This window comes from Chiloscyllium punctatum, chromosome 32 (assembly GCF_047496795.1).
Source record: "Chiloscyllium punctatum isolate Juve2018m chromosome 32, sChiPun1.3, whole genome shotgun sequence".
Lineage (NCBI taxonomy): Eukaryota > Metazoa > Chordata > Chondrichthyes > Orectolobiformes > Hemiscylliidae > Chiloscyllium > Chiloscyllium punctatum.
The window spans coordinates 38209586-38236274 of record NC_092770.1 but is presented as its reverse complement, the minus strand read 5'-3'; the positions used below and the strand labels follow the sequence as shown (position 1 = coordinate 38236274).

The window sequence follows — 26689 nt, the reverse complement described above, 5'->3', positions numbered from 1 at the left end:
GTTGTGACATAATATACAGACAAGTAGAGCAAGATTGAATTGAGAGAAAATGATAAACTTTATTTACTTTTTTTAAAAGGTTCAAACAATTAAAACTTTAAGAAATCAGACTCCATGTTTTGTTTTTAAGAATTAACCTTTTTGGACACATGTGGCTGGTAGGGCATGGACTTCGACCTTTTGGCTCAGTGGTAGAGGCATTATGACTTCGCCAAGTCCTCCAGAACATTAGCCGGGGATTTTGGAATACTGATGAATTCCTGATGAAGGACTTTTGCCTGAAATGTCAATTTTTCTGCTGCTCGGATGCTGCCTGACTAGCTGTGCTTTACCAGCACCACTCTAATCTTGACTCTGATCTCCCGCGTCTGCGGTCCTCACTTTCACCTTCTGGAATACTTGTCCAGACTCACTACAATTACACTAACCTCAGTCATGATTACAGAAATGAAATGACACACCATGCTGATAATAACTGGTTTACTATATCAGTGAGGTTGATTGGAAGCAATGAATCTTTTCAAAGGATACCTAGATTTGAAATGGCATCTTTTTGTGACATTTGTACTTTGCATCTATCATACAACTACTGGAGATCACAATGCTCAGTGCGTTTAAATGGAGAATATGATCATGAAAGACAGTTTTTACAGGGCTAAAATATAGCCATGCGTATTTAGTACAAACTTCTGATTTTTGTTTGTTTTAATTTTGTTTGCTTATATTTGCCTGAAGTTGCTGTGGCATTTGCACATAAAATAATAATGAGCACCATTAACCTCATCGCTATCTTACCAGAATGTTTTGGACAATTATTGATGATGATGACAAAACCAATGCATAAATGTGTTTCTATTTGGCATAATGTTACACAGCTGTTTGGCTCTTGTGAAAATATGATAAAATCACATTAATGAAATTGCCATCTAAAAATAGTGATGGCATTTCTATGTAGCACATTTCTATGTAGCATACTAAGGGTGGAAATAAAATGAAAGTTTCTTTCCAAAATGTACAATCTGCTTCAGTCTCAGTCAGGTGATCATGCAAACACTTCAAACATGAATACAAGGATTTCATTCAGTCTTGTGTGTTTGGTAAAGTCTAATCAGGATGAAGCAATATATCTATACATATGAGAAATAGCAATTGCATGTACAACAGAGCAAAGCTATGGATACTTCTGAGAGAATGAAAGCTTTGTCATTAGTCATAGAAGTAGGCCATTTGGTCCATTCACTCTGCCCTGCCATTCAGTGAGATCACGGCTGATCTGATAATCTTCAACTCCACCTTCCTGCTTTTTCCCTCATATATCCTTTCAATAATGTTTCAATAAGGTAATCTCTCATTCTGTTAAATTTCACTGTATACAGGCCCAATGTATTCAACTTCTTCTCATAAGAAAATTCATCCATATTCAGGTTCAACCTCGTGAGCTTTCCCAGGACTGCCTCCTGTGCCAATATATCTTAGACAAGTTGACCAAAACTTTTCATAACATTCTAGGTGTGATCTGATTAATCCCTTGTATAATTTAGCAAGGCCTCCTTATTTTTATACTCTACATTCTCTTTGAATTAAACGTCAACATTCCATGCTAATTTCTTGTGATTCATGCACAATTGCTGCTAAATCCTACTATGCAGCAACTTTCAATAGTTTTTCTCCAATTCAATAATAATCAGCTTTTCTTTCTTCCTGAGAAAGTGCATAACTTCTGATTTATCCATCTGCTAAGTTATGTCCAATCAATTAACCTATCTATATCCTTCTGTACACTGTCATTCTCACTCCTTGTATTCCTCCCTATTTTTGTCATCTAAAACTTCATAGTGCATTTACTTCCCTCATCCTAGGTATTAATACATATTGTAAATAATTATGGCCGAGACTAGTAGTTGCAAGTTCTCACTCTGAAGATTCCCCCCTTTATCTCCACTCTGTCTTCTATTAGTTAGCCAGTCTTCTATGTGTGCTACTATATCACTCCAACACCAGGGGCTCTTATATTATGAAGCCACCTTATGTGGAAAATCTTATCAAATGCCATTTTGAAGTCCAAATGTTTTACATATATTGGTTCCCTTTTATTTTTCCTGCTTGTTACCTACTCAATAAGTTCTAATAAATTTCTTGAATTTTTTTTTGTCTATTTCTACAAACTCTGCTAATTATTCCTTTATAATAGATATTTTTTCAAATGCAGATGTTGAGCTTAACTGATTTGTAATTATCTGTTTTCTTTTGTCTCCTTTTCTTTTTGATTATGATGTTACATTGCAGTTCTCCAATCCTTTGGGATTTTTCCCAAATTTAAGAATTCTTGGAAGATTGCTACCAGTGTATCCACTGTCTCTCTAGCTACTTCCTTTACTACCCTAGAATACAATCCATTAGGTCCAACTGACTGACTGACTGGTCTTTAGCCCCATAAATTTTGCTAGTACATTGTTTCTTGTGATAGCTACCTTATTTATTTTCTTGCCACCTTTTGCCAGTTGATTTAGAATTTTTGAAATGTTATTGATGTCCTCTCTTATAAAGGCTGGTACAATCTACTTAACGCCTCTGCCTTTTCCTGGTCCCCCATTATTACTTCCTCAGCTTGTAAGGACCCTATATTAACTTTGGTCTCTTTCTACCTTATGTACATAAATTAGCTCTTGCTGTCTGATTTTTATGTTACTTCATGTTTACTCTGTCTATTTTCTTCCTCTTCATTTTTGGTCATACTTTACAATCTTTTAAAATTTTCCCAATCCTTTGGTTTCTCACTAATCTTTGCCACATTGAATATTTTTTCTTTCAACTTTTTTACTATCCTGAACTTATTTAATGAACAATGATTGATTTTAGGAAGAGGATAAACTGATCTTCCTTATTGGGATTCCTCTTTGTGGTGGGTCTTTGAAATATTTTCCCTGTTGTGGTTGTTCCTCAACTGTCATTTCTGCTGTTAATTGCTGTTTGTTCACTTTTACAAGATGATATAAATCAAAGTTCGTTGTCATGTCTTGTTTCATATTGAGATGTGTAGGTAGTTGAAAGATTTTCTAAATCCTAGAATTATAATGTTTGAATTTTTGTCTTTAGAATTTAATGGCTTCAGAGTATTGTCTGCCTACTTTTAAAGAATGAAAGCATCTGTTATGTAGTTTTAAGCTGTTTTTGTTGTTAAATGTAAACCTTTTAAACGGAAAACTTGAACAATGAATAGGTTTCTAACTAGTGGCATTATTTACACATTTGGCATAAAAAGTTGACAAACTATAATTGAATACTGAATTCTGTAGTGATACCTTTTAGTCTCTATTACTGAAACTTCAACAATATATAATAATGTTTTTGCAGGGTAAACACAAGCAAGAGCTGGAAGACTTGAGGAAAGCTGGTCATGATGCCCTAAGCATTATCATTGAAGAATTTAAGGTTAGTGTCCTAAAAAGTGAAACAGGCTTGAGGGGTTAAATGGTCTACACCAGTATCAATGTTAGACTGTGTTTCAGCAACTCAGAAGATATTGGTTCACAAAACCTGAAAACAAAAGTGAATAATCTGGTGATTTTTGCAGTATTTATAGTAAACATAAAACTTACCCAAATGTTGTGTACTATTCAATTAAAGTTAATTGAAAAGAGTCAATTTTGCTTCATAAAAATAAATTTGAAAGAACACTTTTTATTGGCTTTTCAAATAATGTCATTTTGGATGTTGGCGTAGAATTGCTGACTATTTTTGTCCGATCATGTCATGAACTTGCAAAAACATCTTCTCAGCTAAAGCAGGGGTAGCTAACTTTTAATCTTTCTGCAAACAAGTTTATTGAATAAAATAGTATTATTAAAAATTCCTCTGTAGTTATGGCACTGGACTGAATTCAAACACAATATGGAAGGAAAATGCATTTGAAGATATAAACATAATCAATTCATTCTTTGATCTTTGAAACAAAAAAATACCATTGATTCTTTCAGTTACAAATGCAAAACTTTGTGGCAGCCTTTCTTGCTTCAGCCCTTTACCCAAACCAGATGTTTTTGCTTTGAGGTGCTCCATCTAGTGGTTTGTCTAAAAATTTTACCTTAATTGCCCATTTTCAGCCAAGGGCCACTGGCCAGTTGTTGACTGTGAATGTTGCCTCTACATAACTTTCAGTGTTTTAACTAAACATTTTTGGAAAACTGATTCACATCCATGAAAGCTTACTTTTGTCTTTGTTTCATATGTGTAGTGGTACTTCTGTTATCAGTTCTTTATCTGCTCATGTGTAAATCTTAAAACAAAGGATAGAAACAGTTCAATTAAGGGAAACAGCATTGCATTGTGTTTGAAAAAGAGGATCACTTTTTAAGATTTCCAGCACATTGATATCAAACTGTACCTTTTAGTTTGTGTCTAGCTTTACCTCGCTTGGTGCAAATCTGCTTGAAAGTAAGTTTTAAACTGGTGACTTAGTTCACAACATAGGATAGAATAATTGTTGCTTTATGGATCTATACAACATTTGGAACCTATCTAGTAGCCATTGTTAATAGTTTGTATATTTTTGTTATTGTACAGGAAAATTACCTAGTGTAATTTGATAAGTCACAATCAACAAATCAGCTTTTGGCCACAATGAGTAAAAGTCTGGCATGAGATGATAAAATAGTTCATTAATTAAGGAATTAAAATTCTACTTCAGATGCTCTGTGATTTAAAACAAACATTCTGTGTGATGTAGGCAAATAACCTAGTTAATTGTATGCTTTTGGAAGTCATGCATATTTTAAAATTTCCATTCTGGGTAGAATGTTTTCAAAGGCATTCTGTCGTACTTTCAGAAAGATTCAGCTCAGCTCAGTTCCTGGAGCAGATTATTCTAAAAACTCCTCTGTGCTAGTCTATCTGAATAAAGTTTTCCTCTCTCTTGAATGTAAAATATGATCTACAGCATGACGCCGCAATTGATAGTATTGCGTAACTGCTTTGCCATTTTGTATTTCTTGTTTAGAGTCTTTCATATGTCCAGTTTACAAAAATAATGAGAGCCGGATGTTAGTCATTTTGGCAATGTTCCTTTGGTAGGGTTGCTCTCTCATTAGAGAGAGATGGCAGATGGTGACTTTAACCGAAGGGTCACCACTCCTCAAGCGAAGGGCGAGATTGAGAAGTTGGAAACTTTCTGGTAGCCTCAGCCAGTGTGGAAAATGAACTGATAATTCAACCCTGATAGGGGGTCTTTTGCAGCTATTTTCTTGGAGGTATGAACTATTGCAAATATAAGCCACGTTGAATGAAGTTTTTTTTAGTCATTCTTGCAAATGAGGAAGTCATACATCAGTTGCAAAGACAATGATCTGGAATGCTGCAACAATTCTTGAGGATCTCACCTCATGAAGGATAGGTCTACTGAAATTTCAACAGAATTACATGGAAGTTCGAAGGGTTAAATTGAGGACAGGTTGCATAACTTAGGTGTATCCCATAAGTCTAAAAGAATTAAGGCTGACCTGATCAAGATGTTTCAAAAGTTTAAAAGGGGTATAGAACAAAAGATCCAATGAAACAATTTCTTTCTGAGGAGAGAGCAAGATTGAGGGGTCATGACCTTGAAGTTAGATCTCGGTGTTTTTCGGAGAGAAATCGGGAAACACTTTTTCACAGGGTAGTAAAAAGCTGGAAATATCTCCCCAAAATGCAATTGATTATCAAACAAAATATGACACCAAACCACCTAAATGAACACATGACTAAAAGCTTGGACAAACATAAGTTTTATTGGATGTCTTCAAGGAAGAGAGATAGGTGAAAGGTTTTCGGGAGTAAATTTCAGAGCTTAGAGCAAGGGCAGCTGAAGTCATAGTTATAATTGGTGGTGTGACTAAAATTGCACAGAAGAGATGCGCAAAAGACCCAGTTTTGAAGAGCATGGAGGTCTTGAAGGCATGTAGAACTGCAAGAGACTGCAAGTATAGTGAAGGATGAGTCTATGGACTGATTTGAAAATGGGTGAGAGCTCAAATGTTGACATGCAAATGGAACCAGAGTCAGTGAACACATGGTTAATTGGTAAAGGGGATTCCATTCAATATGATCATGGCTAAGGTGTTTGCATTTCAAATTCCACATTCCCACGTGCCCATTTACTGCAGAATTTACCTCCCCCTTAAAAATATTCAATTACCTGGCTATTTTAAAATTTATTCATGGAAAATGAGCAATGCTGTCTGGGCTAGCATTTGTTACCCATCCCAATTCCCGCCTCGGACAACTGTCTGTGTGGAGTTTACACATTTTCCCAGTGTCTGCATGGGTTTCGTCCGGGTGCTCCGGTTTCCTCTCATAGTCCAAAAATGTGCAGATCAGGTGAATTGGCCATGCAAAATTGCCCGTAGCGTTGGGTGCATTAGTCAGGGTGAATGTAGGGGAATAGATCTGAGTGGGTTGCTCTACGGAGGGTTGATGTGGACTTGTTGGGCCGAAGGGCTTGTTTCTACACTGTGGGGAATCTAATCTTGTCCTTCACAAGGTGATGCTGTTGCAGTCCGTTTGGCATAGGTACACCCAAAATGCCTTTAGGGAGGGGGGTTCCAGGATTTTGAGCCAGCTTGGAGGGAAATTTGCACATGGTGTTGTAATGTATCATTTGTCCTTATCTTTCCCGATGATAATGATCATGGGTTTGAAAGATGCTGACTAAGGCTCTTTGGTGAATTTCTGCAGTGCATCTTGTGGATGGTACACACTGCTGCTATGGAGCATTGGTGGAGAGAGTGAATATTTGTGTATGTGGTGTCAATCAAACAGGCTGCTTTGATGTGGATGGACAGGAGCAGAGAGTTCCAAAGTTACAGAAATCTCTAAGAAAAAAAATCTCTTCTCTGTCTTAAGAGAGTCAAAATTTTGAAATTTTGCCCGTAATTCTGGCCTTAGGCACAGAGGGCACATTTTTTCTACATCTACCTTGTCAAGACTATTCAGGATCTTGTACACTTCAATCAAGCCACTGCTGATGCTTTTAAACATGAATGGAAACAAGCCCAGCTTATCCAACCCTATTCTTGTAAGACAATGCACACATTCCAAATTTTAATCTCGTAAACCTCCTCTCAGCCACTGAGAATGCATTTACATTCCCCATAAATAAAGATGCCAAAACTACTCACAGTAATTGAGATATGCTCTCACTGACTTTTATATTAAACTTCTTTCATAATAAAGGTTATCATCCCATTAAACTACTTGATTGACTGCTATACCAATGTACTAACTTTTTGTGATCCTTGAACCAGAATAAGTAAATCTTTCTGCACCTGGGATATCTGTAGTTGTTCGTTCTTTTTTCCTGCCAAAATGAACAACTTGCATTTTCTCTCATTGTAGTCAAAATGCAAAATTTTTTGTCCACTCAGTCAATCAATCTATTTATTTCTTTCTGCAAACTTTTTCTGTTTTTTCTCAACATAGTTTCCTTCCATTTTTTGTTACGTGTGAATTTAGCTAGCCTGCCTTCATTTTCCTCATCTAAGTCATTGACACAAACTCCATAAAGTTGAGGTCCTAGCACAGGCCTCTGGAGGGCTCCATGTCTCTCATCCTGTAATTAGATTAAAAACCCATTTATCCATACTCTGGTCGGCTAATCTTCTGTCCATGTTAATGTATTACTCCTTAACACCATCTACTAACTGATAAGCTGCCTCCTTTAAGAACTTGTTGACCTGTAGCTCTATTGGCTTGCTTTGTACCACATTTCGTATCATTGTAAATTCATCACGTTCCTCTCTTTTCCAGTTGCTGATTTACAAGTATAACTGTAATGATTTTTTTTCATCTATAGTGAAGACAGAAGAAAAATATTTTTGTTTCATTCATCATTTCCTTATCATCTGTTATTAATTCCCCATTCTCGCTTTCTGCAGGACCAACGGTCACTTGACATATCCTTTTCCTTTCTAATTATCAGTAGAAATCTTTGCTATTCACTTTTATATTTACAACTAGCTTCCTCTCATAGTCTAATTTTTTTCTTCTTGATTAACCTCTTAGTCATTCCCTACCATTCTTTATATTTTGAACAATCATCTGACGTACCATCTACCTTTTTCTATAAGTTTTATACTTTCCCTAACTCTTTAGCTAACAGGGTATTGATGGCTATGGGGATAAGGCAGGAAGGTTGAGTTGAAGATAATTGGATTAGTCATGACATTATTGACTAACAGAGCAGACTAGATGGGCCAAATAGCCTACTTCTGCTCCAACACATTATGGACTGATGAGCTTATGTTGTGGCCTCTCTTATAGCAGGAATATACTAGAAGTATTCTGAAATATTCCTTAAAATGTCTGTTTCTATGTCTTTATTGATCTATGCCAATTCACATCAGCTAAGTCAGCTTTCATGCCAACTGAATTGCTCTTTCTTAAGTTTAAAATAGTAAGTTTAGACCCAATCTGTTCTCTTTCAAACTGATTATAAAATTCAGTTATATTGTGATCACTGATATCTCTGGGTGCCATTACTCTGAGGTTGCTAATTAATCCTGTTCCATTCCACAATACTAATTCCAATATAACTATGTTGGCCAGTTCCAAAATGTGTGGCTCGAAGAAACTACCTTAAGAGAGTTCTATGAATTTTTAACCAGGCTGCTACTGCCAATCTGATTTTTCCAGTTTATACATTAATTTAAGTCACCTATGATTATCTCTCTCTCTCGATATCATAAGCATCCAGTATTTTTTCTTGCATACTTTTCTTTACGCTGTGATGACTATTGGGGGTTTATATACCACTCCCTGTAGTCACTTCCTTCCCTTATTAAGCGTCCTATCCATCCAAAAGGATTCTGCGTCCTGATTTGAACCAAGGTCATCTCTAACTATTGCACAGATACCATTCTTGATTAGCAGTATGGAACATTACTGATGAAGAGCTCATGTTCAAAACATTCACTCTCCAGTTCCTCAGCTGCTGCTTGACCAGCTGTGTTTTTACAGCACCACACTTTTCAACTCTGATCTCCAGCATTTGCAGTCCTCACTTTTTCCCTTAACAGTACTGTACCTCCACTTTCATTAAGCTGCTTATTCTTCGTGAATGTCAGATGCCCCTCAATATTCAGGACCTAATACTTCTCATGCTGTCCCTAAGGGCTAACAGATATTATTCATTTACTTTAAATTGAGCTATCAATTAATTTACTTTTGTTATGAATGCTACACTCATTCAAAAACAAAGCTTTTACTTTTTTCTTTGTTACCTTTCTAACATTGAATCTTGATCGTTCGAGCATTCCTTTTTTACCTCTATCTGTCCCTCGTCTACAGTCTATTTTGCTTTCTTATCTGGTCTTTACTCTTCAATATCCTACTTCTTTCCACATTGATCACTTGCTAATACATATCTAACTTAGTTTAAACCCTCTGCACTTACTTGATAATGCAGTTCATAATAACATTGGTCCTAACATGGTTCAGGTATAGACAGTACTGTTTAGCTATATTTTTTCCACTAATGCTGTCAGTGCCCTGTGTTGTTAAACCCCATTCTCCCACACCCTTATTTGAGCCGCATGTTCACCTCAGCAGGTAGCTCCTTTGGCCAATTTGTACACAACATAAGTAATAATCTAGTGATTGTAACCTTTTGAGGTTCTGGTTGAAGGGCTTTTGCCCAAAACATTGATTTGCCTGCTCCTCGGATGCTGCCTGCTGTGCTTTTCCAGCACCATTCTAATCTTGACAGTAATCTCCAGCATCTGCAGTACCCACTTCCGTCTTTCTAATTTAATGCCTAGCTCATTGTACTTTCTATGCAGAACCTCTTCCCTAGTTCTACATATGTCATTGGTACCTCTCCAGATAACTGGATCCTCCTCTTCTCAGTATAAATTCCAATTAAACTCTGAGCAGATTAGATTTTAGGTTAGATTACTTAGTGTGGAAACAGGCCCAACAAGTCCACACCGGCCCTCCGAAGAGCAACCCACCCAGACCCATTCCCCTACGTTTACCCGTTCACCTAACACTACGGGCAATTTAGCATGGCCAATTCACCTAACCTGCACATTTTTGGACTGTGGGAGGAAACCGGAGAACCCGGAGGAAACCCACGCAAACACTGGGAGCACGTGCAAACTCCACACAGACAGTTGCCTGAGGCGGGAATTGAACCCAGGTTAGATGTCTTGAGCCTTGACAATATGCAGACATACAGCTATCTCAACTTTTCCATTCCTCGATGTAACAAGTTGTTGCTAATTCAGACTCCAACTCATAAACTCTGAGTTGTAGTTCCTTGAACTTCAGGCATTTACTGCAGATATGTTTTTCTGGGATCACATTGGTATCCAGAAATTCCCAAGGGCTGAGGCCTTGCACGTATCCTTTCCTGTGATTCTTAAGAGTTTTAATTAATTAAGTGATATGATTATTGATGCTGTGATAACATCCAGTTTCTCAAAATTATACCAATTTCTATAATAAAACTTTAGAAAAGACCTTGACCACTTACTAGGTACTCAATAAAAACCTAGCTACTCTGTTGTAGAGCAACAGCCTATTCTAATAGGGCAAGAGGGTAGGAAGGCAAACTGAAACAAACCCCACCCTCCTTCACCAGACTCCCTACGTGCCAAACTCTAGGTATCCAATCAGTTTCTTTAACTGCACTTGCTTTTTTGGGACATGGGCAACAGAATTTTGGATGAGCTTCAGTGTACATAAAGCAAAAGAGAAAGGTCGACCAAGAAAATAATGGAATAGTCAAATCTAGGGCTGTTGGTATCATAGAATCATCGAGATGTACAACACAGAAACAGTTCCTTCAGTCCAAAGCGTCTAGGCAAACCAGATATCCTAAATTAATCTAGTCCCTCTTGCCAGCACTTAGCCCATGTCCCTCTGAACCCTTCCTAATCATGCCCCATCCAGATGCCTTTTAAATGTTGTAATTGTACCAGTCTCCACTACTTCCTCTGGCAGCTCATTCCATATACGCACCCTGCCTTTGCGTGAAAATGTTGCCCCTCAGGCCTCTTAAATCTTTCCCCTTTCACCTTAAACATCTGCTGTCTAGTCCTGGATTCACCAAACCAGAGAAAAGACTTTGTCTACTTACCCTATCCATGCCTCTCATGATTTCTGCTCATCCAGTACTTCATATCAGACAAACAATTTAAAGACTGTGAGATTGGGAGAAGTGGTGTTTAGGTAGAATTGGGTACCTTCAGCATATTATGTTCTAGATGATGTCTCAATAGATTCCAAATTAATGAAATGTTGCTGGGGTCGGAGGGCAAGAATAGATCCTTGAGGAATTCTACCCGTAAATGAGAAAGAAGAGAAGTCATTTCAGCTTACTTGCTGGCTGAAGTTAGAAAGATAGGATGGATCCATTTGTGGGAGCTAAATATCTTTCAAGTGGTGTTCGAGGACTTGGCCATGTCAAAGGCTGTAGATATATGGATGGTTTACTATGGTCACAGAACCATAGGATTTAATGTGTCACTTTGAAAAGGACCATTTCAGTTCTGTGGTGGAAACCTGTTTGGAGGCATTTAAATTTAGAATTCAAGGGAGAGAACATCTGACAAGGCTCCTTAGACAGCAACTTCCAAACCAATAACCTCTACAACCTAAAAAGATAAGGATAAGAGAAAGGGACCACCTGCAAATTTCCTCCCAAGCCACACTAATATCATGACTTGGAGCTACGATGCTACCCCTTCACTGCAGGTTTAAAATCCTGGAACTCCTCCAGAAATGATAGATGTGGTTTTGGGAGGAGCATCTTCATGAGCTTTGGACAGGAAAAGGAAATTAGACATGTGACTGTGGTTTGCAAGGACAGAAGGTTCAGTGATGGATTTTTGAGGAGGGTCATATAATTAGCAGAATTGAAGGGTAGAGAAAGGTCAGAGTACCTGATGGGGACCAAATAAATTGGGAATAATCACTAACATGTTGGCCATAAAGTGATAGTGGGTAGACCAGCAGTTTAGTGGGATTGTGTTCAAGGGAGCAGAAGTTGGATCTTGTTGACATGATGATCTTGGAGAAGAACTGAGCAGGGATAAAAGAGAAACCTGAGAAAGTTGTGAGTTCAGTGGTAGGGCAGGAGGTAAACTTGCAGTTGATTTGGTCAGCTGGGCTTGAGAATTTGAGTGAAACAACAGAGACTTCTGATTGGCTTGGTTGTCACAAAGTTGTGTCCATCCTTTGAGATCCTCACACTTGTTGGGGGTGAAGGTGAAAGTGATGAGGAGAGGGATTAAGAAGAGTAGTTAAGAAGAGAAGTCTGGGATAATCATTTCATTAAATGTCAGTGCTAGGGCAGTTGGCAGTTTGCAGGATCCTGTGGTTCTTTAAATGGTTTTACCCAGATCCGGTTTTTGAATGGCTAAATCAGTTCTCCTCCATATTTTCTAATTTCTCAATATTTCTTTGGTCCAGTGTGGATGACCTTGTAGTAAATACTAAGTTCAACTACCATTTATTTAATTTGGAGATTTCTGCTCCTATCTATACTTCCTTTCTAATCAAAAATCTTCAAACTTAGATATATGCTTCCTATTCCTTCATTGGACTTGTTAATAAATGTGAAGCACTGGAGACCCCAGAACTATTCGTGTAGAGCATCAGGTATCACATCATTGCCAGTCTAAGTACGTGTCATATATACTATAACTGTCTGCTGCTTCTCCCCTAACAATTTGGCTATTGATTAGACTAGTTTCCCCACAATATGGAAGCAGGCTCTTCGGCCCAACAAATCCACACCAACCCTCCGAAGAGTAACCCACCCAGACCGTTCCTCTGTATTTCCCCCTGACTAAGGTACCTAACACTATGTGCAATTTAGTATGGCCAATCTATCTGACCTGTTGGAAGAAACTGGAGCACCTGGAGGAAACTCACGCAGACACTGGGAGAATGTGCAAACTACATACAGATAGTCACCTGAGACGGGAAATTGAACCCGGGTCCCTGACACTGTGAGGCAGCAGTGATGACCACTGAGCCACCGTGCCACCCCGAATAATGAACCTGAAGCAGAGTCCAATATTTTAGCATTCCTTGTGCCTGTTTTTAAAAAGAGATCCCTTAAGACAAATAAATATTGCTTATCAGATCAATCTGAAAATCCAAACCAACTGGAATTCAGTTGTAAGTCATCAAGCAGTCACCATTTTTGTAGTGTACGTATAGAGTTCCTGTTTGGTCAAACGAAAGTTGGTCATGAGTATTAGTCTCCTTATCATAGATATTTGAATTGGAAGTATCAATTCTGTACTAGACTTTCAGTATTGAAGAAACTCATTGAGCAAGGGTGAATGTTTATGTCCAGGAATGAAAAAAAGTTAAACATCTATGTTGAGTTGCTAATCAAACTAATTACTGCCTTATGACGTCAATAAGTTTAAAAAGGTAGATTTTAAACTAAGGCATGGGTGACTTCCAGTCATCAGTGGAATCGTTGAACAGAAACCAAGTGAATTGGAAATTAATATAGTTGGAACTTTCCATTTGTGCATGAGCAATTAACGTGAAACTACAAGCTGGGAAGTTTGGCATATGGAGAAACTTTATTGCTCAACTGAGTAATGTCACGAATAGTCAGAGAGGTCTTCAGCCCATTGAGTCTGTACTGGTCAAAAACAACCACCTGACTATTTTATTCCCATTTTCTAGCACTTGGCCCAAAGCTTTGTGTGCCTTTCACATTAGAAGTGTACATATAATTACATCTTAAATGTTATGAAGGTTTCTATCTCTACCATCCTTACAGGCAAGTGAGTTCCAGGTTTCCATTCATGAAAGTTGTTTTTCCCCCTCATCCCTTCTTCCTGCCTCTTTGATTTCTGCTACTTGGTCATTGATTCTTCCATCAATGTAAAAGGTTTCTTCCTGTTCACCTGTCTCTGCCCTTCTTAATTTTATACATTTCAAAAATGTACCATCTCATATTTCTCTGCCCCATGGAAAATAACCCCAGTCTATCTAGCATATTTTCATAACTAAAACTCTCCTACCCAAGCAACATACTGACAAATCTCCTGTGCAACTTCTCTAGTACAATCACATCCTTCCTGTAAGAAAAATTCCAGACTGTTCCCAATAGTCTGGTTGTGGCCTAACCAATGTTGTATACAGTTCAACTATCACCTCCAACTCTTAATCTCTATGCATTATCTAATGAAGGTATTCCATATACTTTCTTAACCACTTTATCTTTCTGTCTTGCTACTTTAAGGAACTGGTGGACATGCATACCAAGATCCCTGTTGCTTCCTGGCGTCCTACTATTTACCATGCATTTACTTGCGTACCCTGCCCAAATGCATCTTTTCATACTTATTAGGATTTAATTCCATTTTACCATTGATCAGCCCATATGACCAGCCTGTTCAATAGCCTAATTTATGGCTATTCTCCTCTGTTTCACCTGTTTGTTTGTCTTAAGACCGTCCAGAACAAAACAATCTTGGAACTTTGGTGTGGATGTGAAGTTATTTAGATTTTTAACAAGTTGGTTTTCTATGAAGTTGGTGTTAAGCCAAATCATATTATCAGGCACACTGATTTGACAGTGTTGGTAGTTATCCTGGGATGACTGGGATGAAGAACTGTGTCTGGCCGTGAGGGGTCTTTGGATGACCAGTATATTAAGTGATAAATCCCAGGGCTTTGGAATACTGAATATAGGGTAGTGAGGAGTTGTGGGAAGTCTGAGAGTCTGGAACTGGAAGTTGGGGAAGAGTCTTGCAGAATTGGATGTTTGCTGGGATTTGATGATATTGAAATTAGCAGAGTCTATTAGCCTATTGTTGCTTGTACAAATGAAACTCAATCTGTCATAACCCCATAACCAAATACAAAAATCTATTATTTAGCCTTCCTTGCCTTTCTACAGCTTGTTTTGCATCTGTATTTAAATAACCAGATCACCTGTTTTGGTGATGTTGATTTAAGATTGAATGTTGGCTAGTTATCTCCTGGTCATCTTTGACATACTGTCATGGGATCATTACATGCATCTGAGAAGGCAGAAAGAACCTTATTTTAATGTCTCACTTGACAGCCTCTTCAACAAAGAAGCACTATTACTGCCCTTGGGAACTGTCATGCTGGTTGTGTGCTTATGTCTTTAAAATGAACTTTCTCACAATCTCGTGATTTGAAGGTGAGAGTGTTATGACACCAGATAAACCCCTCTGCTAATTTAAACTCGACACGCAGAAAAGATTCACCCAGTGCTGCAATCAGTGAAAACTTGAGGCAAAGAACTATCCCAAAGGTCAATATAGTAAAAAATTAACAACTTTAATTTTTCAAAGTCTAACAGAGAATAATTAACTGACAACTATTTACAAACTATTTATCTAAACCTATCTTTTACATCTCCCCCCCCCCCCACCCACCCACAATGCTGGGCTGGTAAAATCCCTGATTAAGATTTGCAGAAAAATTCAAATTTCAAAACCATCCAGCTATCAATTCTTCTCTTGGTATCTTCCTCTATCGATTTGCTCTCCAGGTTGCTGTCTATCTTTTTTTCCTGTGCAAACACCTTCTCCAGACAGGTACCTCTCAAAGTTCTTTCTAGCAGCCTACATCTGTTTATCTTTTAGCTGTTCTTCTCCAACTGTTTAATTTTTTTTGGTTTTATACCCGAAAGCTTCAGATAGTTTCATAGGTGTTAATGTTGTCAAAACATTAAATTCAAAGTTGATTGGAGTTTGGTATTTTGGGGCATACTTTAAACTGATTGGCCCAATTTGAATTTGTTTTTCTTTGTCTCCAGGCAACCCAGTTAATCTAGCTGTACGACCAAACATTACATTGTTACCTTGTTCAGAACACTTGGTGCTATGTCAGGTTTTAACTCTCTGCGAGCTTTTAACTCTCTTAAAAGGTACAGCACCCCTTATACTGTCATGACTCCTCTCCCTTTAAGAAAAAATGAACCATCATAATGAAAAGATGGCTTCATTTTTTTTCTATTCTTTAAACGAACATACCCTAACATACAGATAATTTTAATCTAAGTCCACCTTAACTTCTTCACATATACCTGTGTGTGTGTGTGTGTATAATATATATATATATAAAATAGCATCTAAATTTTATCAGTTAAATCCGTGATTACTTTCTTACGACCTGCAACATGTATGATTTTTAAATTAAAAGTTTGTAACATAAGACTCCAATGAAATAGTCTCTCATTCTTGTCTTTAAAGCGTTCTAAGAATGTAAGAGGATTGTGATCTGTGTACACAACCGTCTCCGACACATCGGTCGTGATGTACACATTAAACTGTTGTAAGGCTTGTGCCAAACTCAATAGTTCTTTTTCGATAGTGAAGTATTTCCTCTGGTGGATGTTGAGCTTCTTTGAAAAGTAGCCAATTGACAGTTCAATTCCATCTTTCTCTTCCTGTAGCAGTACAGCTCCAACTCCTATCACTAGCATTGATGGCAACTTTAAACGATTTTGAAAAGTTTGGTGTAGCTAAAACCGGTTTGGTGGCTAATATTGCTTTCAAGTGCTTGAATGCCTCTTGGCATTGTTCTGTCCACTGAAACTTTGTTTTTCTTCAGCAAATCGGTTTACGGTGCCACTAAATTGCTGAAGTTTGGAACAAACTTCCGATAGAATCCGCTGAGTCTGAAGAATCAAAGCACCTCTTTCTTAGACGTTGGTCGAAATTCCTCGATGGCCTTCATCTTTGCTTTCTGTGGGGTCAACCTTCCATGATTGATGTTATGTCACCTCTGCTTTCATGAATTCAGTTTTATTTAACTTTATTACCAGTTTTGCTTCTTGTAGTCATTCAAAGGGCTCTGCCAATTGTATCATGTGATCTTTCCAGGACTTACTAAAGATCACAACGTCATCCAAATAGTGTGTTAACCGAACCACGACTCTGTTCATGAGTCATTGGAATGTGGTGGATGCATTCTTCATTCCAAAGGGCATCACTTTAAATTGATATTGTCCATTTGGGGTTACACACGCAGAAATCTCTTTCACCGTCTGATAAAGGTACCTGCCAGTAACCATGCAGTAAGTCCAACTTGGTGATGCAACTGACTTGTCTGATTTTCTTGATACAGTCTTCCAATCTAGGAATTGGATAAGAGTCCTATTTTATAAAGGCGTTGACCTTCCAGTAATCCACACAGAATCGTTGAGTCCCATCTGGTTTGGGGACTAAGATGATCAGTGAACTCCTCTTGCTCTGGCTTGGTTCAATGATATCCTCATTGAACATGGCCTCCATCATCTTCTGGATCTATCTAGCTTTGAAAGGATTAAGCTGATAGGGGTGTTGTTTTATCAGAGCAGTATTCCCTACATCTACTTAATGTACAATAGTATTAGTCCTCCCTGTCTGATTCTTACATATAGCGTTATACTGTAGTAACCAATCTTTCCACTGTGTTCTATGCTCATGAGACAGTGAGTTTACTAACCTATCCCACTCCTCATCGATGACTTCACTTTTTAATCTATCTTGAGGTACATCGAAATCTGCATCTTCTGGATTTGATTCCTCACTCTGTGGGGCACTAACACCTGTTTCTCCAGTTCTTTCTCTCTAGTATAATACAGTTTCAACATGTTCACATGACATACCCGATACTTTTTCTTTCTATCAGGCATCTTTACTTGATAGTTCACCTAACTTAACTTAACTTTTTCTCCATTTGATAGGGACCACCTGGCTTTGAAGGGATTTTGTATCACTGGTAACAGTACTAACACATTATTCCCTTGGGAAAATGATCGAGCCTTAGAGCTTTTATCTGCCACCTGCTTAATTCTATACTGTGCCCTCTTTAGGTGCTGTTTAGCTAACTCACCTATATTATTTTGTCTCTCCCTCATCTCTGATACACAATCTAAGTGTGAGATCTCCAACTTTGGTCCTGACAATTTTTTTAATTTTAAAGTGCCCCTTACTTCATGCCCAATTATTAACTCAAATGGAATAAACTGAGAAGATGTGTTTGGGGCATCTCTAATGACAAACATTATGAATGGCATACCTTTATTCCAATCATTTGGATAAACTTGACAGCATGCTCTCAACATCGTCTTCAAGGTCTGATGCCACCTTTCCAAACCTCCCTAGGATTTAGGTGATACACACTGGTGTATACCTAAGCTATCCATAACCACCTCAAACAGCCTTAGCAGCAAAATTTGACCCTTAGTCTCACTGAATCTCTCTAGGTAGCCCATACCGTGTGAAGAAAGCTACTAACTCCTCAACCACCTTTTTTTGCCTTGATACTCTTTTAATGGAATTGCCTCAGGTAATCTGGTAGACACATCCACTATGGTTAAAGTGAGGACTGCAGATGCTGGAGATCAGAGCTGAAAATGTGTTGCTGGAAAAGCGCAGCAGGTCAGGCAGCATCCAAGGAGCAGGAGAATCGACGTTTCGGGCATGAGCCCTTCTTCAGGAAGCCCTACCTGAAGAAGGGCTCATGCCCGCAACGTCAATTCTCCTGCTCCTTGGATGCTGCCTGACCTGCTGCGCATTTTCAGCAATCCACTATGGTTAACAAATACTGGTTCCCACTTTTAGTTCTCAGGAGGGGACCTACACAATCAATTATATCCCACGTGAAAGGTTCTTTGAATGCAGGAATTGGCAACAAAGGTGTTGGTAGGTAAGCCACAGGCGGTAATAAAACCATTTGGCATGTATGACATGTACAGCAGAAGTTAACCATAGCCTTGTGCAGTCCAGGACAATAAAAGTGTTTTTGTACCTTAGCCTGAGTTTTTCGTACCCCTAGGTGACTTCCTGCAGGTGGTTCAGATGCTGTCTTTAACATCACCTGTCTGTATGCTACTAGCAACACAATCTGGTGTACTTCGGCCCTTTCTCCTCTGCACTAACCTGCCGTGGTCTCCATTTCTGTTTTAGGATTGTGTCTTTAAGATGATAACCCTCAGAACTATCCTCTGCCTCCCTTTTGCACTTTGCGTCCATGTATATATCTTTTATCGTCTTGTATTGCTGGTGAAAATCTTAGCCTTTTAGGACTAAACACTTCTGTCTGACGCTCTGCCTGTTCAGGATTTTCCTGCACCATTACATCAAACAGGGTGTCCACTAACTGAACGTCAACTCCTTTATCTTTCTCTTTACTTTCCGCTTCGTGCTGTGACTTATGATAGTGAGATCTGGTTACTACACAATCTAGGAAAATACCAGGATATTTCTGTTTTAACTCCTCAGTTTCTTGGTCTTCCTTGGGCTTCTCCACATCAAGGGGTGTCAATCCCATCTTGAATCCTGCCAAATCATCCCCAAGAACAAACTGAATTCCTGGAACTGAACTCTGTCAGTCACTCCCACTGTAACTTCCTCAGTCTTATGTTGATACTCCAACCTGATCTTACAAAGGGGAATACTCAATTTATTTCCATCTGTCCCACAAATTACCACACACTCGGTTACCAGATCAGAAAGAGTGCATATTCGCTCATCTCTTACTATTAGCAACTGGTTAGATCCTGTATCTGTCAAAATTATAACTTCTTGTCCTTCTCCCCCTGTTCTTTCTGAGTAAATGAATTCTTTGTAGAGATCAGGTACTAACTCCATACCCAGCCCCTGCCTAGGCTGTGCGCTATCCTGCAGCTCCTCTGCTCTTCTTGAGGTCTTCTTTACTGCCTTCATTAATGCCACTGGCTTTACATTTTTTTACCACATCTTTTTGCACAGTGCCTTTCTTTAACAACCAGCACTGTGACTTTGTGTCCCACTTTACAACAGTGGAAACACCTGAGGCCTTTCACCTCCTCTCCACCCTCTTGGGCTTTCTTCTTAACCAATGGCAAACTTTTACCACTGTTCTCTACTTTTGGTTTTGTAGTGTAGGATCTCCCCTTCTCCCAACTTCTATCCCTCACAGGATGAAATTCTGGCTGGAAGCTTGTCTTATGCATCATCATGTATTCGTCTGCTAATTCTGCTCCCCTTCTCAGTTCCTGAACTTTCTGTTCCTCCACATGAATTCTTACCATTTCTGGAAATGAGTTTTTAAACTCCTCCAGCAGAATAACCTCTGAGTCTCGTAGATCTTATCTCTCCTTAGACTATGCACCCCTCTGTTAAAATGACTATGTTTAATTGTTCCAAATTCAATGCAAGTCTGACCTGGTTCCTGCTTTGTGTTTCTGAACCGCTGTCTAGATGCTTCTGGTACCAATTTATAAGCACATAAAATAGCCTGTTTAACCTCTTTGTAATCTCTTGACCCCTCATCTGACACTGTGGCAAATACCTCACTGCCTCTGCCTACCAGTTTAGTCTGAACTAGCATTACTCATAAATCCTCATACCACCCTATCTGTCTAGCCAATTTTTTTGAATGAAATAAAGAAGGCTTCAACATCTCTCATCAAAATGTGGCAGAGTTTTGATATATTTGTATAGATCACTACCTTTTAATCTCTATCCTGTTAACTTGATTTGGCTGACTAATTCTCAACTTTTCAAGTTCAAATTCTCCCTCTGTTTGTCTCTCCCTTTCTTCTTTCTCTCTTTGCTCAGCTAAGAGCCTCCTCTCTTTTTTCCTCTTTTTTTTTCTCTCTCTCTTTACACCCCTCCCACCCCTTGTTTATCTTCTAACTCCATTTTTCTCAATTGTAATTTAGGTTTTTCCACCTCTACTGCACTTGCCTGTTTCTCTGATATACCTAAGTGTTTGAGTAACTTCCTAACAATTTCAAGCTTTATCTCTGTCCTTGATTATGGAAAATATTCAGTCTGGAGTCCAGTTACTAGTGGTGTGCCACAAGGATCTGTTTTGGGACCATTGCTGTTTGTCTTTTCATAAATAACTTAGACGCAGGCATAGGTGGATGGATTAGTAAATTTGCAGACGACACTAAAGTTGGTGGAGTAGTGGACAGTTTGGAAGAATGTTACAGGTTGCAGGGGGACTTGGATAAATTGCACAATTGGGCTGAGAGGTGGCAAATGGAGTTCAATGCAGCTAAGTGTGAGGTGATGCACTTTGGGAAGAATAACAGGATGGCAGAGTACTTGGTCAATGGAAAGATTCTTGGTAGTGTGATGTGCAGAGGGATCTTTGAGTCCATGTGCATAGATCTCTGAAAGTTGCCACCCAGGTGGATAGTGCTGTTAAGAAGGCATATGGTGTGTTAGGTTTCATTGGTAGAGGTGAAAATGTGTTGCTGGAAAAGCGCAGCATCCAAGGAGCAAGAGAATCGACATTTCGGGCATGAGCCCTTCTTCCTGAAGAAGGACTCATGCCCGAAACGTCAATTCTCCTGCTCCTTGGATGCTGCCTGACCTGCTGCACTTTTCCAGCAACCCATTTTCAGCTCTGATCTCCAGCATCTGCAGTCCTCACCTTTTTTCATTGGTAGGGGGATTGAATTCCAGAACTGCAATATCATGCTGCAACTATACAAAACGCTGGTGCGGCCATACTTGGAATATTGTGTACAGTTCTGGTTGCCCCATTACAGAAAGGATGTGGAAGCATTGGAAAATGTGCAGAGGAGATTTACCAGAATGTTGCCTGGTCTGGAGGGAAGGTTTTATGAGGAAAGGCTGAGAGACTTGGGTCTTTTCTCATTGGAAAGAAGGCTAAGGGGGGATTTGATAGAGACATACAAGATGATCAGAGGATTAGATAGGGTAGACCGCGAAAGATTTTTTTTCCTAGGATGATGATGTCAGCTTGTACGAGAGGGCATAACTACAAACTGAGGGCTGATAGATTTAAGACAGATGTCACAGGCAATTCTTTACGCAGAGTGGTAAGGGTGTGGAATGCCCTACCTGCTAATATAGTCAACTCAGCCACATTAGGGAGATTTAAACAATCTTTAGTTAAGCACATGGGATGATTTTGGAATAGTGTAGGGGGTCGAGCTGAGAATAGTTCACAGGTCGCCACAACATCGAGGGCCGAAGGGCTTGTTCTGCACTGTATTGTTCTATGTTCTAACCCAAATTAACTTATTTGCTAATTCTAAAAGTATGGCCTTTTTCTTTCCTTCTAAGCTTTCTTTGCAAATTTGAGAATCATCTTCAAATCCCGGAATCTTTTCAGCAATTTTAAGTCCTTTTTCTCACTTTTAATTTAATCAACGACAAGTCACCGAAAAAAACTGTCAACCTACGTTTTATTTAAAGATCTAGGACACTAACCTGCAAGTGTTTAAATCTGCTGGGAATTTTCATACCCCCAAATCTATTCAAATCTGTCTAAACCAGTTCAAATCCCGGACGAGCCCCCAAATTGCTATGACACAGGGTAAACCTCTCTACTAATTTAAACCCGACACACAGAAAAGATTCACCCCGTGTTGTAATCTGTGAAAATTCGAGAGGCAAAGAACTATCCCAAAAGTCAGCATTTAAAGTAAAAATTAACAACTTTAATTTTTTAAAGTCTAACAGAGAATAATTAACTATATACAATTCATTCATCTTAACCTATTTTTTACTCTCCACCCCCGCCCCCCCCCCCCCCCCCCCCCAAAAGCCCCCACAATACTGGTCTGATAAAAACCCCGATAAAGATTTACAGAAAAATTCAAATTTCAAAACCAGCCAGCTGTCGAATCTTCTCTTGGTATCTTCCTCTGTAGATTTGCACACCTGGGTCGGTGTTGGTCTTTTTCCCTGTGCAAACACCTTGTTCAGACAGGACCTCTGAGTTCTTCCTAGCAGCTGACATCTGGTCTTTTGGCAGTTCCATTTTTGTTTCTGTTTTATACCTCAAAGCATTGGATCATTTCATTGGTGTTAATAGTGTTAAATACTAAATTCAAACTTGATTGGAGTTTGATATTTTGGGGCATAATTTAAACTAATTGGCCCAATTTGAATTTTCTTTTATCTCCAGGCAACCCAGCTAATCTAGCTGTTCAACCAAATGTTGCATTGTTACCTTGCTCACAACACTTGGTGCTGTGTCAGGTAGTTCTGCGAGTTTTTAACTCTCTCTTTAAAAAGTACAGTACCCCTTACACCTTCATAACAAGAGTGCTAACAACAGAGCTGATGGTGATAATTTGTTTCAGACAGAAGTGTGCTAGAGATATTGGGTGAGGAAACTTTTCTATAGTTTGTCTAATGTTTGTAGATTATTTTCCTGTGTTTATTTTTATAATTCTGTAAAGAGTTGGAAATGTGGAAGATTACTATGAGAAGCTTTATCGAGCAGAAAAATAAACTGGGAGGTCTTGCCAGATTGTCTGTTTTTCAGTTATTTTCCAGACTGCAATAGTTTTATATCCATCTGACATGTTATGCATCAATCTGTTTATCAAGTAATAGACAATAATCACTTCAACCAAAAACTACAGTGCAAAATGTTTCTAGTTGCGTTTATGGTATTTGTGTACTTGCATTGATAAGGTCTGCAACAACATATGAGTGGTATCCAAATCCAGCTGGCAAGTTACTTAAAAGAATCTTGGATCAGACGTTCTTGTCAAAGTTTTGTTTCTTGTTGATGAAAGATGACACAAATGTCTGCTGTGAACTAACTTGAAGTAATTAACAGCACCTACCAGACATTGAAGGAAATTGTGTAAAATGATCTTTTTTCCCTTTTAGTTGTTGAATTAAATTATGATACATAGTGGCTCAATGTAAATGCGAGGGAATATGCTGCATATTTTGTGATTTTTTTTTTCTTTGCTCACCAAGAGTGTACATCTTGAAATACAGCAAAGACATGATACATGTATTTGCAATAGAATGATCTGTTGTTAAAATTGCATAAGCCTTGAGTGCTGGAAAAAGTCATTTCCATTATAGCTAATACTTAAATGTTCAAAGAAAAGTTTTAAAGTGATTAAGAAGTGAATTATAGAGTAGCCATCAAGAATGACAACATGCAATGACAACAGGAAATTATCTGATAGTTCTTATAATGACTTTATGTATAATGCTTTTGTTAATTCTTTAGCAAGAATTCCTGCGTTGCTTGAAGTGGACAATACTGGTACAGATTATTGGAATACTCATCCTGTGTCAATTTATGAATAAGCTGGACCAACTTTAACATGAGAAACATGCAGATTTAAGTTTCCCTTATTTTGCTCAAAATTATGTTTTTAACTTAAGGTTTGAATCTCATGATTCCTACCATCTTCTATACTCCAAATGAGAGTACTTCTTCATGTATGGCGTGTGGACATCAATGGTTGGCTAGCATTTATTGTCTGTGCTAGATGCCCTTGAGAAGGTGGTGGTGAGCTGCCTTCTTGAACTGCTTCTGAATAGTGGACTGCTGAAAATAGACCTACAATGCCATTAGGGAGAGAATTCCATGATTTTTGACCCAGTGACAGTGAAGGAACAATGATATATTTCCAAGTCAGAATGGTGAGTGATTTGTAGAGGAACTTGCAGATGGTGTTGTATCATCTGCCTTTGTCTTTTCAGAGGGAAGTGATGGTGGGTTTGTAAGGTGCAGTTGAAGAATCTTTGGTGAATTTCTGCAGTGCATCGTGTAGATAGTACACATTGCAGCTACTAAGCGTGGTGGTGGAAGGAGTGGATGCTTCTGAATGTGGTGCCAGTGAAGCAGGTTGCTTTATTTTGAATAATATCGAGCTTTTTGAGTAATGTTCAAGCTGCACTCCTTTGGGGAGTCAGGAGGTGAGTTACTCAGCAGTTTTTCCAGCCTGCTGCTGTCACCACTGTGTGTACATATATGTGAGTTCAGTTGAGTTTCTGTTCAATGTAATGCCCCAGGATATTGTTAGTGGGAGTTCGTGATTTTCTCTTATAGGAGATGGTCATTGCCTGTTACTTAGCACTTGTCAGCTCAATCCTGGATATTGTCCAGAATGTAACAAGCTAAATTATCTATCTTATCTATCTATCTATCTAAAAACATTAACTTTGTTTCTCTCTTCCAATTTGCTGTGAGACCTGCTGAGTTTCTCTAGCACTTTCTGGTTTTACTTTTGAAGATTTTTATTTGCTGGCTATACTGTTATGCTTGTGGTAACCTAATAGGATAGACTTACTCATAATTTGCACTTGGACTATGTGGGAGAGGGAAGACCATGTGAATGTCAGCTGACTGTAGTCTTTATGAACATTGTCAGACCATAGTTGAAAAAATTTGCATTGCAGAAGGCTGTCTTTACCAAAGCTAGGGTAAACTAATGTTAAAACTGAGGGCTGAAATTGGCAAGTATTTCACTTCTGAACAATGATGGATCCTCCTTGAGCCAAAAAAAAGGCCAGACCGATGCCGTATACTTGATTGTATGCAGCTTTAATCTACAGATGTAATGTGTTGTGTCTTTGGCTTTTGATAGAATTGAATATTAAATGCCAGAGATAAATTTGAACAGGAGATTAAAAATATTTTTGAAGAGATAGCGAAGGATTATTTAATTTGACACAAAAGGTATGAAAGTTAAGTATTTCTCCAGCACTGTATTTCCTGTATTTCTGTATTAACCCCACTTCAGTGATCTTCTGCACTCAGTTTGTAATCCACTCTTGCTCATGATTCCATGCCAAGTGTGTCAACCTTTTCAGTTTGTCAGTTTGTTTTCCAGACTGTGGGCCCTTAGTCCTCTTTCAGTGTAAAAATTGACTCACAGCCAGTTGTGAACATTTTGGCAGAACAGTAATGGAATATTGCTCATTCTTATATATACTTTATCTTCTAGTCTACATTGGAATCTCTAGATTTGGATTTGCTAAAAATATTCTAGAAGCAGCTAACTTTTTTGTTTTCTTCCTTAACTATTATAACCTGTCATAGACCTTTATTATTTTATCTTTGTCAGTAGTTTGTTGTTTAGTTCTGCTTTAGTTTGTCTGAAGACATAATTGTACTATTTTCTACATTTTGTTCTGACCAATTCTTAGCGCAGATGGTGGAACCTCATACTTATCTGGCTCTTCTTGTCTACAAGCTTTTGAAACCCCATTTAAAACATCATTACTTCCAGGGTTATTTCGAATTTGATCCAGGTCTCAATCCTGGTAATAATCTGCAATATGGACCTTGAGGTCTTGATGTACTGTGGTCACTTTTGTTCTGTAAAATCCTGTTTCTAAAGTATATTGTACTTTGGAGGATACGTTGAGTGGGAATTTTTTTTAGGTTTAAAGTTCTGTTTGCTTTTCATTTTCTTGCTACTATTAGCTGGGCTCAAGTTAGAATTCAGAGGCTTGTTTTTCAGATTTTTTGAACCCTAATCAATTTGGAGCATTGCTAATTTTTCTGAAAGGTGCAGTAGTATTCTAACTTTAAAATTGGTTGGTTGATCAATTGGTCAATTTTCAAAGAAGACTAATGTGTATAACATCATGTTAGATTTTCCACTTTGGGCCTACAAAATCCCCTTCTGATCTGAGTAGATTTTTGCAGGTCATCTTAAAAAATACTAACTTTTGCTGCTTCCCTTTGGGATTCCTGATTTTTCAGGAATTAGATGGTAAGACTATAACCTGCCTTAGGGTTTGGTGAGTGAGTAAGATGGTAGCTGCAGTCTTTTTGCCTGCAAAAATGGAACAGGAAGGCTGTACAGAAACAATTTAAAAGAAAGATCAGACTGCTTGAAATAAATAAAATCATGTAATTTCAGATTGCAATTCTGGGTTCTTTCAAAAAATTTTAATTCCTCACTTTATGGTGGTAAAGATAAGTGTTG

General features: G+C 38.4%; 1 protein-coding gene across 1 annotated transcript in view; it reads left to right on the top strand.

Annotated features, from left to right (window-relative positions):
- Positions 1-26689, top strand: part of LOC140458064 (coiled-coil domain-containing protein 91-like) — a 190071-nt gene that overhangs the window by 61518 nt on the left and 101864 nt on the right. Inside the window, exon 8 of the mRNA XM_072552108.1 lies at positions 3355-3432. Within this exon, the coding sequence (XP_072408209.1) occupies positions 3355-3432 (78 nt within the window). The remainder of the gene's footprint in view (positions 1-3354; positions 3433-26689) is intronic.